At 35.5% G+C, this 14148-nt stretch overlaps 1 protein-coding gene across 1 annotated transcript in view; it reads left to right on the top strand.

Annotated features, from left to right (window-relative positions):
* The window catches only part of VAMP7 (vesicle associated membrane protein 7), a 67291-nt gene extending 53674 nt beyond the window's left edge, over positions 1-13617 (top strand). The window contains exons 6-8 of the mRNA XM_067724392.1: positions 64-131; positions 7597-7689; positions 11805-13617. Of these exons, the coding sequence (XP_067580493.1) occupies positions 64-131; positions 7597-7689; positions 11805-11873 (230 nt within the window). The 3' untranslated portion in view covers positions 11874-13617. The remainder of the gene's footprint in view (positions 1-63; positions 132-7596; positions 7690-11804) is intronic.
* The last annotated feature ends 531 nt before the right edge of the window (positions 13618-14148 follow it).

Below are 14148 nucleotides of genomic sequence, written 5' to 3'. Positions count from 1 at the left end.
AAAGGCAAAATTAGTAGATTTGTAATATAAACATGATATTTTTTGTTTTTCCAACATTTTCAGATCTGGTAGCTCAGCGAGGCGAAAGATTGGAATTATTGATAGATAAAACAGAAAATCTCGTGGATTCGGTAAGTATGGGGTATGGTAATATTTTTCCAGGGTGTAAACTAGAGAAACCGTGGTTGCTGGCTAATGTAATAGGGAAATGTCTTAAATTCAATACTTTAGTGGGGTTTTTTTTCCCATTCTAACCCCCATTATGTGACTACATTGTGATCATGAGGATATCAATGAGGCATAGAAAAAAGCCATAACCAATTAATAGCCATTAAGGAAGCTTTCACTTGGAAAACATACTCAATATAAAGAAACAATTTTTTAAAGCTTTGGATTGATGCCTACATAATTTAGCACCTTAGCTACATATACCAGTCTGTTCTCTGTATATTCGTAAAACACAAAACAAAAGTGCGGGCCAGTTGTGACCCATTGTGGATCCTAAAAATCAGACAGTTCAGTCACTTTCTTGCTTACCGTGACAGCTTGAGCTTTTCTCGTATTAAGCAAGAGGCAGAGATTGATAGGGAAGGATGTGTCCCTGTAACCTACTTATGCTACAATTACGTGTGTCTCTGCATTTTCCATCTGGTTGGTGGATGAAAGTTTTCAGAGAAGATGATACATATACAGTGAATAGAAGGAGGGCAGAGATCAGTTACAATTTGGGTCTATACAATTACAAATTTACATGAAGAGTAGAAATTTACCCCTTGAAACAGATATCAGTGAGTGATCTTGTTCATTCTTACTGACAGGTAGATTGTAGTGGTTAAGAGCACAAGCTCTAGAGTCTGGTTGCCTGGGATTGAATCCCAGCTCTGTCACTCACTAGTTGTGTGACCTTAGGCAAGTTACTTAAACTCTCTATGCCTCAGTCATCATCATCTGTAAAATGAAGATGAATCTTCTTCATAGTGTTTTGAGGGTTAAAGCACACAATGCATGCAAAATCCCTAACACAGTGTCTGATACGTAGTAAGAGCTATTTAAAGGTTTATTGTTATTGTTAGTTTTACAGAGACATCTATTAACGGTAGGTCTTAGGAGGATAATAGTTTTTTCACCAAAGTACATGGAAATTGGAGGAAGAGTGGCACCATACAGGAAGTTAAGACACCAGGGTTCTATAATGGCTCACTTTGTAAACTGTTGCTTGGGGACAAAGAGAGACAGGTGTCTGATTATAGATCTGATGACAAGTTTTTTTGTACTTCCAGTCTATCTCTTAGGTATCCTTAGTCCCTGAAGATGACCTTGTTTAGCTGGAGTGGCCTGTGTTTGACCAGTACTAGTATAGTCTGCACTTTCCAAAAAAAGCTTTCTTAACTTTGTTGACTACATCACCCAGATTAACAAAAGGTACTCGTTAACTGCTGCCTCTTTTTATGGAGGAATAACAAATACAATAAAGTGCAGTAAATGTACTACTTTTAATAAGTGTGCAGCTCAGTTATTTTTTTACATATGTTTATACCCAGTAACCACCACCTAGGTCAAGATATAAAACACTATCAGCACCTCAGAAGGCAGCCTCAAGCCCCTTCCAGTTAATAATCCCCAACAGAAGTAACTTTTCTGACTTATATCACCCTAGATAATGTTTTTCCCATTCTTAAAATGTATAGAAAAATGGAAACGTATGTTATATATTTGCATCTGTCCCCTTTCACTCACCAGTATGCCTATGAGATTCATCCATGTTGTTGAATGTAGTAATAATTTATTATTTTTTATTGTTTTGTACTACATATTCCATTGTATAAGTCTACCTACCACTATTTATCCATCCTCCTCTGTGGGGCTTTAATTCTGGATTCTCTATTTTGTTACATTGTTCTCTTTGTCTGTCTTTATGCCAGTACCACACTGTATTGCTAACTGTAGCTTTATAGAATTCCCTAAGTCCTTCACTCTGTTCTTCACCAGGACTGTCTTCACCATTTTAGGTCCTTTGCATTTCCGTTTGTGTTTCAGAATAAGCTTGTTATTTTCCATCCTTAAAAAAAATTTGTATCTTTGATTGTGATTGCATTTAACTGATAGGTCAACTTAAGGAGAATTGGTAATCTTGACAGCATTGAGTCTTCCTATCCATAAACTTGACATATGTCTGCTTTTGCATAGGATTTCTTTAATTTTTCTCACCAGTGCTTTTTAGTTTTTGGTGTACAAGTCTTGCACATATTTTGTGAAATATACCTTTGAGAATTTCATGCTTTTGCATTCTATTTTAAATTTTGTTTTCCAATATTTATTGCTAATTATATAGAAATGAAATTAATTTTTGTATATTGACCTGGTTTGTATCCTTCAACTTTCCAAAATTCACTTATTAGTTCTACGAGCTTTTTTGTAGGTGCTTACATTTTATTTCTTTTCCTTGTATTATTGCACTGGCTAGAACCTTCTACACAATAGTGAAGACAAGTTGTGACTGGACATTCTTGAATGAAGCACATCTTATGGGGAAAAATTCAGTATTTTCACAATTATGTTGTTAGCTGTAGATCTTTTAATAGGTACCCTTTATCAGGTGAAAGAAGTTCCTTCAATTCCTCATTTCAGAGTTTTATTCATGAATTTTATCAAATATTTTTTCTCTATATATTGAGAAGATTATATGGTTTTTCTCCTTTAATCAGTTAATATGACTGAACCTAACTTACTAAACTAATATTTGTTTTCTGAATGTTAAACTAACCTTGCATTCCTGCAAGATCATGATACAGTATCCTTTTTATATAATACCTTACTGGATTTGCTATTGATTTATTCAGAAATTTTGTATCTGTGTTCATGAGGGATGTTAGTCTATAATTTATTTTTCTTTTTGGGCTTTGGTATCAGGGATATACTGGCCCCATCAAACAGGTTGGGAAGTGTTACCTCTCTCTCTCTATCCTCCAAAAGAGTTTAGGTAGTATCGATATTATTTGCTTCTTTGCTGTTTGGAAGGATTCACCAGTGAAGCAGTCTCAGCCTGGAGTTTTCTTTGTGGGAAGGTTTTAAATCTACCATTTTACTATTTGTTTCCTTTTTTTTTTTTTTACCATCTGTTCTTTGTTCCCTTCACTCTCTTTTTCTGCCTTCTGTTCCATTAATGAGTATGTCTTAAATTCCATTTTTATTCTGTTTTGTTATTTTGTGATTGCTTTAAGGTTTACAGTATAAGGCTTTAACTTATCATAGTCTACCTCCAAGTGGTATTATCCCACTTCACAAATAGTATGAGAACCTTATAATAGTATACCTCCAATTTTTACCTGGCCTTGGTGCTATTTTTGTCATACTTTTATACACACATAAAACCTTCAAAAGAGATTTAAATAATAAGAAAAACATCTTTTCTATTTATCCATGTAGTTAATATTTCTCGTAACTCTTCATTCTTTTGTGTAGATCCAGATTTCCATCTGGTGACATTTTCTTTCTGCCTGTAGGATGTCTTTTAACATTTCTTGTAGTGTAGGTCTGCTAGTAATGAATTCTTTCAGTATTTGTATATCAGAAAAGTCTTTATTTCACTTCCTTTTCTTACAGATATTTTCACAGAATAGAATTCTATATTATTTTTTTCTTTCAATATTTGAAAGATGTTTCATCACTGCCTTTTATCTTCTTTCTGACAAAAATTCCACTGTTGTTTTTACATATATAATTTGTCTTTTTTTCCTCTGGGTGCTTATAAGATTTTTCTATCATTGGTTTTAAGAAATTTGATTATAATATACTTTGGTGTAGTTTTCTTTATGTTTCTTCAGCTCTGGGTTTGTTGAACTGTGGGTTTGTAGTTTTTATCAAATTATGAAAACAGTCAGCTGTTATTTCTTCAAATATTTTTCTGTCCTTCTTTCCTTCTAGGACTCCAGTTATGTGTACATTAAAGCACTTGAAGTTGTCCCACAACTCACTGATGCTCTGTTCGTTTTTTTCAGTCTTTTTTCTTTCTGTGTTTCATTTAGGATAGTTTCTATTACAGTGTCTTCAAGTTTACTTATCTTTTTATGCTGCAGTTTGTAATCTGTTACTCCCATTTTGTGTATTTTTCATGTCTACAAGTTTGATTTTGATCTTTTTTATGTCTTTCATGTGTCTCCTTAACATTTGCATGCTTTCCTCTACATTGCTTAATATATAAAGTATATTTATAATTGAAATGTTTATTCCACTTACATGTAATATAAATATTGATAGAGTTGAGTTTCAGTAAGCTATGTTGCTCTTTGGTTTTTATTTGCTCTGTCCTCTTTGTTCCTCTTTTTTATTTTGTTTATTCAAATGTTTAAAAAATTGTTTCATTTTATCACCTCTTGGTTTTTCTAACAACCTTATTTAATTATTTATTTATTGATCAATAAATCACAGACCATACAGTTGACCCATTTAAAGTGTACAGTTCAATGGGTTTTGGCATATTACATTATAATTTTTAATTGTGGTGAAATATATACATATAATAAATTTGCCATTTTAACCATTTTAGTGTATAATTCAGTGACATTAATTACATTCATAGTGTTGTGCAGCCATCATCACTATCTATGTCCAAAACTTTGTCATTATGCCAAACAAATTCTGTAACTGTTAACCAATAAGTTCCCATTCCCACTCCCCCCAGCCCCTGGTAACCTCTTATCTACTTTCTGTCTCTATGAATTTGCCTATTCTAGAGATCTATAATTGGAATCCTACAATAATTTGTCCTTTTGTGTCTGGCTTAATTCACTTTGCATCGTATTTTCAAGTTTCATCCATGTTGTAGCATGTGTCAGGACTTCATTTCTTTTTATGGCTGAATAATATTCCATTATAGGGATATACCACATTTTATTTATCCATTCATCTGTTGATGGACCACTGAGTTATTTCCATCTTTGGGCGCTTGTGAATAATTCTGCTATGAACATTGGCATACAAGTATCCATTCAAGTCCCTGCTTTTAGTTCCTTTGGGTATTTACCTAGGAGTGGAATTACTGGGTCATATGGTAATCCTATGTTTAGCTTTTTGAGGGACTACCAAACATTTTTTCATAACTGCCACACCATTTTACATTCCCAACATGTGCAAGGATACCAGTTTTTCCACATCTTCACCAGCACTTGTTATTTTCCGTATTTTTCTTATAGCCATCCTGGTGGGTATGAAGTGGTATGTCATTGTGGTTTTGATTTTCATTTCCCTAAGGACTAATGATGTTGATCATCTTTCCGTGTGCTTATTGACAATTTGTATATCTTCTTGGGAGAAATTATTCAAGTCCTTTGCCCATTTTTAGTGCATCATCAGCTGCTAGTGAAACCATCTACATGAAGTGGAGAGGCCATCAGGCTGGTCAGCTTGCCCTTGTCATTCTCACAGGGGTTTTTATATCTTTTTGTTCTTTTCTACTTACATCCACCCCCACCCATCCCCAAGGGAAGCTTTGGTAAGGTGTAACAATTGTTCTTTATAGTTGAACTGGTTTTAAACAGGTGATATATCAGCGTTCAAATACTGACCTGAGGATTGTGGAGAAATCTTCACCCCAACCTGTTGAATCACATAACTGTATTTAGGTTTATTAGTTTCATTGCTCACTACTTTTTCTTATTCATATTATCTTCCTCCTTCTTGGAGTCTTTATTGTGACTTAGTTTGTGAGTAATTGAAAAGAGTTTGGGCAACTGAGAAGTTCACCAACTATGTACAATTTAGAGGGCACAGTCCCCAAGCCTCCCTCAATTCTGACACCAGCTGCAAGTTTGTTCATTCCCCAAGCCATTCTAAGGTTTGATAACTCACTAGAAGGACTCACAGAACTCTATGAAAGCTATTATAGTTATGGTTTTTACAGGCAAAGGTTACAGATTAAGCTCAGCCAAAAGAAGCAGCACATGGGGTGGAGTTGGAGAGGTAACAAACCCACAGTTTCTGTTGTTCTCTCCCCATGGGCTCATTACTCTCCCAGCATAGATGTGTGATGACATTGTCAACAAAGAATTAATCAGTCCATCTAAGAAAGAAATGGAAAATTTTATTTGAGCCAAATTTGAGAATTATAACCAGGGAAGAGAATCTCAGAAAGCTCAGAGAACTGTTCCGCCTGTTAGAAGTCAAGTCACAGTTCTATAAGGCTTTTGAGACAGAGGACTGGACATTAAATGACATATTATTGACACTTACACAATCCAGATCTAAGTGTCACTGTGACCCCTTACAAGATCAAGAAGGAATGTTATCTTTAAGTTGTCTTGTTGGTGCTGGGAGAATGTTGGTCTTTATGGTTGAGCAGGAGTTTTTGCTGATGGGGAAGGTTTGGTCAATGCATAATGCAGATACACAGTGCACATTGTGGGGAGAGAGGAGGCCAAAGGGCAGAGAAAAATTTTTATGTTTAAATTTTTGTCTTGCCATAAAATATGAATTTTATTTCACAAAATACATATATATGTATATGCAAATAAATATATATGCTTTTTCACATTCTTTTCCTTTATGGCTTATTATAGGATACTGAACATAGTTCCCTGTGCTATACAGTAGGACCTTGTTATTTCATTTTTCAGTTTTTATTGTGGTTTCATTACATAAGCATGATTGACTGATTGCCTACTTGCTTAATCTGAGTCTCCAGTCTCTAGCTCCTCTAGAGACCCAGAGCCCTTATCCTAAATCATATAGTTGGGCTTTCTAGAGTGAGTAGTCCCTGCACTAAGTCACATTGTTACTATTTGGCTAGCCCATGGCCCCCAGAAAAGAAAAGGTTACCTCCCAGGAGCTGAGAGCAAAGGTCAGATCCCTGTTTGGGCAAGGTTAAATTCTTTATGATACAGTACACTTAGTAGGCATTTGGGTTGTTTCCAGTCTTGAGATTAGACAAATAGTGCAGTTAGAAACATTTTTGTATATGTCTTTAGATGAACTTATACATGTAATATCTCTGTTGGGTATATACCTAGGAGTGGAATTGCTGGGCTCTTAGGGATTTTTGTTTGTTTGTTTGTTTTAAACTGCTTGTGTCCTGGTGGGAATCGTTCAGTAGTTATTGAGAAATCGATGCTGCAACAGAAAATGGATAACTGAAGGAGTGAAGTTCTTTGGGTTTGGGCCCTCATACGAGTAAATACATATCTTCCTATGGAAATTGAACAGGTTCTTATGGTTCACAATGCCAGGATTATACTGGGCAGAATAGGCAAATGTGTTTGCAGCCAACTAGCTCATGCTTTCTTATTGGAAGCATGAAGATGAAAAGGCTTTTCTGCTATCACGAAGAACTACTTCTAGTGCTCAACATCACATGCATTGCTGTGGTGGAGAAGAAAAAGGAGGGAATCCTTTCCAGTGGGCTCATACTGCTTACCATATATGTGGCAGAGTCCTGCTTTGTGGAACTAGTGATTATGAATGGCCAGTCTCTACCTGTGGAGAGGGAAGGGGTAAAAACCATTGAAACAGAATTTAATGAAAGCAAAATTTTGCAGGTATTATTGCAAATCAATCATGTAGTCAATGCCAGGGATCAGACAATTCATGCTTTTTTTTTTCTAGTCTGTCACCTTCAAAACAACCAGCAGAAATCTTGCCCGAGCCATGTGTATGAAGAATCTCAAGCTCACTATCATCATCATCATCATATCAGTTGTAAGTTTTTGTCCTTTTAATATATGATTTTATTTTTCAATCTCTAAGAAATTAGGTGCTGGAATTCTTTCTCAGTGATTAGCACTCTGAAAAAAAATGATTAGCACTCTGAAATGAGCTACATATAAATTTTAATGGTGAAACACATGACCAGGGATTAGCTTTCCTATGAAGTTACTGTGTCATAGCATCCCTACTTAAACCCTATTTCCCTACTGAGAATTCTTATATGTAAGTAGTCGTTTAAGGCATTCCAGATATTCCTGATTATTCAATGGTTTTCTCACTGCTGAAATGGGACTCTTTTAAACTTGCCTTTTCTAATTGAGTGAATATTTTCTAATTATATTTCTGTTTTCTAGTTAATTCTGTTTTCTGTTCCTTTGTTTCTGTTTTCTCTTTTCTAATTCATCTGTTTTGTTTCTGGCAACCTTGCATAATTTTTAGTAGTTGTAATAGTTTGTCAGTTGATTCTTCTGTGTGCTGTAGATCAGGAGTCAGCAAACTTTCTGTGAGGTCCAAATAGTAAATATTTTAGGCCTTGCAGTTCACATACAGTCTCTGTCACATATTATTTTTTTAAACAACTGTTGAAAAATATAAAAACCATTCTTAGCTCACAAGCAATGGCTGTAGTTTGTTGACTCCTGCTATAGATAAATTATGATACTGTCTATTAATAATCTTAACCTCATCATTTATTTATACACACACACACACGCACACGCACACACACACACATTTCATTTACAAGCGGTGCTGAATAATTGTGGTATCAGTAGGAATCTTTATTTAGTTCCTGGTTTTAATTGGAATGCTTCTAATATTTATGAGTGATATTTACTATGAATTCTTGTCACTTTTATTGTGAAGTTAAAGAACATTTTATTTCTAGAGTGCTAAAAGTTTTTTTTAAGAAATGGTATTTCTCTACCCAATGAATTGATAATATAACAACATTTAATAATATATTGAATGACATTAATGAAAGCACTAATAATTAACTATTCTTTCATTTCTGGGATAAGTACTAAGAGGTCATTATGTAGTATTCCTTTTTTTTTTTTTTTTTTTGCGGTACGCGGGCCTCTCACTGTTGTGGCCTCTCCCGTTGCGGAGCACAGGCTCCGGACGCGCAGGCTCAGCGGCCATGGCCCACGGGCCCAGCCGCTCCGCGGCATGTGGGATCTTCCCGGACCGGGGCACAAACCCGTGTCCCCTGCAGCGGCAGGCGGACTCTCAACCACTGCGCCACCAGGGAAGCCTGTAGTATTCTTTTAATGCATGGTGAGTTCAGTTTCCTAATACTTACTTACTTACCCTTGTCTATAAATATAAAGTAGTCTAGGGACTTCCCTGGTGGTCCAGTGGTTAAGACTTCGCCTTCCAATGCAGCAGGTGCAGGTTCAATCCCTGGTTGGGGAGCTAAGATCCCACATGCCTCGTGGCCAAAAAATCCAAAACACAAAACGGAAGCAATATTGTAACAAATTCAATAAAGACTTTAAAAATGGTCCACATCAATATAAACAAAAAAAAATGTAGTCTGTATGCTGTCCTCCTTTTGGAACCCCAATATAAAAAGATATTGGACCTCTTTGAACTATCCTGCATGTCTGGTAACCTTTTTAATATGTTTAAACTCCTTTTTGCAACACATTCTGGGTGAATCATTCAGCTAACTCTTCCAGCTTTGTTCATTCTGCTGTCCAGTTCTTCTTTTTAAAAATTAATTTTTAAATGTTTATTTTTTAAAGCCATGCTTTAAATTTCTAAGAACTTTTATTATTCTTATTTTAACATTTTTTTTTCATAGAAGTTGTACTTGTTAACAAATATACTCTCTCCTTGAATTTGTCTGGATATATATTCAGAGATATATCATAGGGAATTCGTTTCTGCAAGGGCAAGAGCTGGCTAGGCAAGTCCAAAATCCACAGAGCAGGCTGTCAGGAAGGGCTGGCTGGACCTGAGGGGCAGGAGCAAACCTGTATATACAGGCAGAATATCTTCTTCAAGGAAACCTTGGCTCCACTCTTAAGGCCTTTTAACTGCTTGGATCAGACTTATTCAGATTATGTAGGATAATCTGCCTTACTTAAAGTCAACTGATTTATGAGCTTTAATCACATCTACAAAATACAGCAACACCTTGATTAGTGTTTGATTGGATACCAGTGCAGTGTAGCCTCCCCAAGTTGACACACAAAACTGACCTCACAGAAATGTAGTTAGTTATGTTTATACGTAATGGGTATATTTTTAAAATTTTATTTCTAATATGGTTAAGTGTTGATAGTTATAACCCACCTCTAAACAAGAGGTCTTTGGAGTCCTCACTAATTTTTAAGAGTGTAAAGAAGTCCTGAACCAAAAGCTTGAGAGCTGCTGCTCTAAGGAGTGGGGGAGGGATCCTTTGCTTTGGGGGTAGTTTGTGTCTGGGCAAAGCAGCATTTCCTCCTCATCCTTTTTTCATTTACAGATGCCCAAAGTTAACTCCTAGCAGATATCTCTGACTCAGCTCCACTTCTCCTTGACCCCTATTGAAGGTCTTCCACCTTAGACAGCTGGACTTGCCTAACAGAGAAGGGCAGCTATAGCTCTATTAATGTTGTACTGGAAATTGTGCCTTGATTGTTCCCTTGTTCAGGATCCTCAGGTGGCACATTCTTGGCTTCTCAGCTTAGCTTCTTCCTCCTTCTTTGGTCTAGGAATTTAGATTGATTTATAAAGGTAGATTATTATTAAATTCAGATTATATTTATTGATTACTTACTACATGCAGAGTACTTTGCCAACTTGCCAACCCTTTACCAGAAGGTGTTGTCACCTAACATATTGTACTTAAGCTTTAAAAATCCTTATATTTTAGCCGTGGCAAAGAGTCAACTTTCTATCAAATTGGAATATCTGTGTTTATGTGACTATGTTGAGTAGTTTAGCCCATTTATTAATAACCAGAATTTTCTATAACCCCTACCCCCAGCATTTATAGAGAAGTAAGGAAAAACACTTTGCTGACTTTAGGTAGGGAGCATGTAATTCATAAAGTAGTTTTTTCTAAGTGTGTGAGTAATGAAATCAGTCACTTAAAGATCTTAGAAAGTTGCAATTTAAATGAGAACAAAATGACTGATTTAATGCGAACCTAAATTTTACAATGAATCTATTTTTGGAATGTAGTAATCTGAGCAAGCATATGCCATGCAGAATATCATAATTTAAAATTATAATACCATAATTAAAAAGCTAATACCTCTTTTTTGTTTTTTCAATTTTTAAAGCTTTTTAAAATTGAGATACTTAAAGGAAAATGCACATATCTTAAGCATACAGTTCAATGACAGATTCACACATTTGTGTAACCCATACTTTTATCAAGATACAGAGTGTTTTCATCCCCGGAAAGACGGTTCATGTCCTTTCTCAGTCAACCCCCACCCCCAGCTGAGTGGCTACCATTGTTCTGATTTCTTTTGCTGTGGACTACTTTTGCCTCTTCTAGGACTTCACGTAACAGAATCATACAGTGTATCCTGTTTTTGAGTCCTAAAACGCTAGTACATCTTTATTAGGACTAGTATTTTTGCTGTGTTACTTATAATTGGGTAATTATAATTATCATTGTAATCCACTGAAAGGTTCATGGCAACATTTTTGCTCATAGGTGATATAGATGTAGAGTCTACTCATGCTTTTTAATATTTTTAATCATCCTGATAATGAAAAATTAATCCATGTGCAAAAACCTAAAAATATACTTAATTATAAAATCATACTTAAGGGAATCATGCTGATCTGTGATCTTTATGACAATGATGTTATCAGTAGAGTTGCTTATATAATTCCATTCTGCCTACTTCCCAGTGAAGAGAAACAACCCCACTGCTTTCCCTACCAGAAAAGAAAACAGTGGAATTCAAGTGGATGTGGGTTATATCAAAAAAGATCATTTTAATTCCACTTCTGTGTTTGAAAATACTTGATTAGTATGTTGTATTATTACACAACTCCTACTCTAATGGAACCAATATTTGTTCATCAGTCTTTATATATTATTTAGGAGCCTATGATGGATTCAAGAAGATAAAATTGCCTTCTCTGCCCCTCCCCAGGTATTCATCTATATTATTGTGTCACCACTCTGTGGTGGATTTACATGGCCAAGCTGTGTGAAGAAATAAAAAAGTTATCATTAACCAAGGATACGAGAGAACAAAGAGTTAAAAGCAATCCGTGTGATTCAAGCCTTTTAATACTGACAGATGGTGTCTGCCAGTCTCTTCAACCCTCTTCTTTCTCTTTTTTTAATATTCTTCTATGCCTCCAGATTTATCTTTGTCCTATCAACCAGTTTATTCCAGTGCACTTCAGACTGAACCATTTATTGCAGCAGTAGCCTTAAAAAGGCATTTTGTTTCTTTGGTTTGTTAACTAGTGTCATCTACTTATAGATACATTTTTGTTTATAACTGCACAAAGCTATCACCAAGGTAGAAACCACCTGTCTTATGAGCTGTCTACTGAAATTATGGATGACCTTTGTGCACACAAAAGTTTAAGAGACAGTATTGCTAACATCTCGTCTTAATGTCTTTTGATTTTGAAGGGTTTTAAGTGCTTGAAAATAAAATACATGGAAAATTGTTGTTATTTGGGGAATTGTAATTAATTGTTGGTGTTTCTAGGAGCCCAAGCAGGTAAAGTATTAAACATTTTATCTCAGTCAGATGGGGAACGTTTTGCTAGCCTGTTAGAAGCAAACAGAATTATCCTTGTCTGCCTATTATTAACTTTTAGGAAGAAAGTTTTGATCATTCACAAACCTCACAGAGCTTGATAGTCTCTGTTTCTCCATTGCAGTTGATTTGAGAAGACGGTGGTTTAAATATTGTTGAAGGTTGTGGTTTTTTACGTATTCCTTTTTCTTTGGTGGGTATTTAGGGCAATTGTGTAGATAATAGAATGGGTAGTGGAGGGAGTGGGGAGACACATCCCTCTGGCTCACCAAAGAAAAGGAAGAGAACCACAGTGGAAAAGCCCAAACTGAATATAGTCAGCAATCGACTCCAGGGTTTGGGTTTGACTGGTGTTGAATAGTAGTTTGAGCATCCTTTGTGGTTTAGTAAGTTCTTTAATCTGCCTAGTTTTGAAGAATTCTTTTGGGAAACTTGAGAGTAGACAGTATGATACATAGAAACAGTACAAGACATTTTAGCTAACATCCATGTAACTGCAGTGTGAAATAACTGGAGTGTAATCATACTGCTTTGGCTACTCTGGCATCTGTTAGCTAGTGTGTACTTTTGGTGTGTATCTGAAAGGACAGCATTTGCTGCTGTAGATCTAATTGCATTTATTTATCAATAAATGCCAGTAAATGGAAATTATATTACATTTGACTATTTTCCCAATGAAAGAACAAATTGGTCTGTAAAACCTAGTCACCTTTTTAGCCTAATCATGTGCCTTGAATATTTATGTGTCACATAATCTGGCACCTGCTACCTGTTCTTCCATCTATATCTTTCAATTCATGCTGATTCGTTTATTTGACATATTTTCAACCCCTTGGGACTCTTTCCCTGGTGAACATGTATAGTGAAAATACTTTTTCAGTCCTCTTTATCAACACTAATGCCTTTTAATTACATCAGCATTTCCTATTGGAAAACACATTTGTTCCATGAAAACATTTGGCATTCCTTAATAATAACTTCCAAATGTCTTTAATCCAAAGAAAAAGACTTAAAGCTTATTTCCCTTTCTTATACACACCTGAATAAAAATGATGTGCATGTTTTAGGGATAAATTACTTAACCATCCCTTGATCTATTTATGTATAAGAATGCTTTTTAAAGCACATATCTTGTTTTAAATGATGCACAAACTGAAGGCATTAATAAAATTTAAGAGTAATACAATGAGTTGCTTGTTTTAGAGTTTCTTCCTGCAGTCTGATTTCTTCTGATGACATTTTACTATAGTTTACAGAACAAAAGTATTTTACTTATGCTGAAAATACATTTAAAAGTGTGACCTGGAGCCTTACAGTAAAGAGCTATAGCACTGTCTCAGGTGTAAAAAATTTCTTCAAAACCAAAAGACACAAAAGAAGTTAAAAGAGTATGTAGGGCATACCAAAAACAATGAAAGATCATGAAATGACCACACAGCCTCTACAGCCATCATCCTGAGACCATGGTTGAGACAGAACAGGAAAAGAACCCCAGGGATTGTAATCCAGTTCAACACAACTGACTGGTTCTGAAATAGATGGCTCAAAGGAAGGCATTTGAGGGTGAGAGAGAATAATTTGTTGGAGCAAAACAGGTTTGGGTAAAGAAAAAAAGAAATAAGAGTGGCAAAGATGAAATGTACAAAAACTGGGCCACAACGAAACAATAATCTGTCACTTTGGGCCTTTGAACCTAGGTAACTGAAGTCAAGAATGGTAG

Source organism: Pseudorca crassidens, chromosome X (genome assembly GCF_039906515.1).
Source record: "Pseudorca crassidens isolate mPseCra1 chromosome X, mPseCra1.hap1, whole genome shotgun sequence".
In the NCBI taxonomy this organism is placed as follows: domain Eukaryota; kingdom Metazoa; phylum Chordata; class Mammalia; order Artiodactyla; family Delphinidae; genus Pseudorca; species Pseudorca crassidens.
Note: the sequence above shows the minus strand (reverse complement) of the source record. Positions and strands in the feature narration are given on the sequence as shown.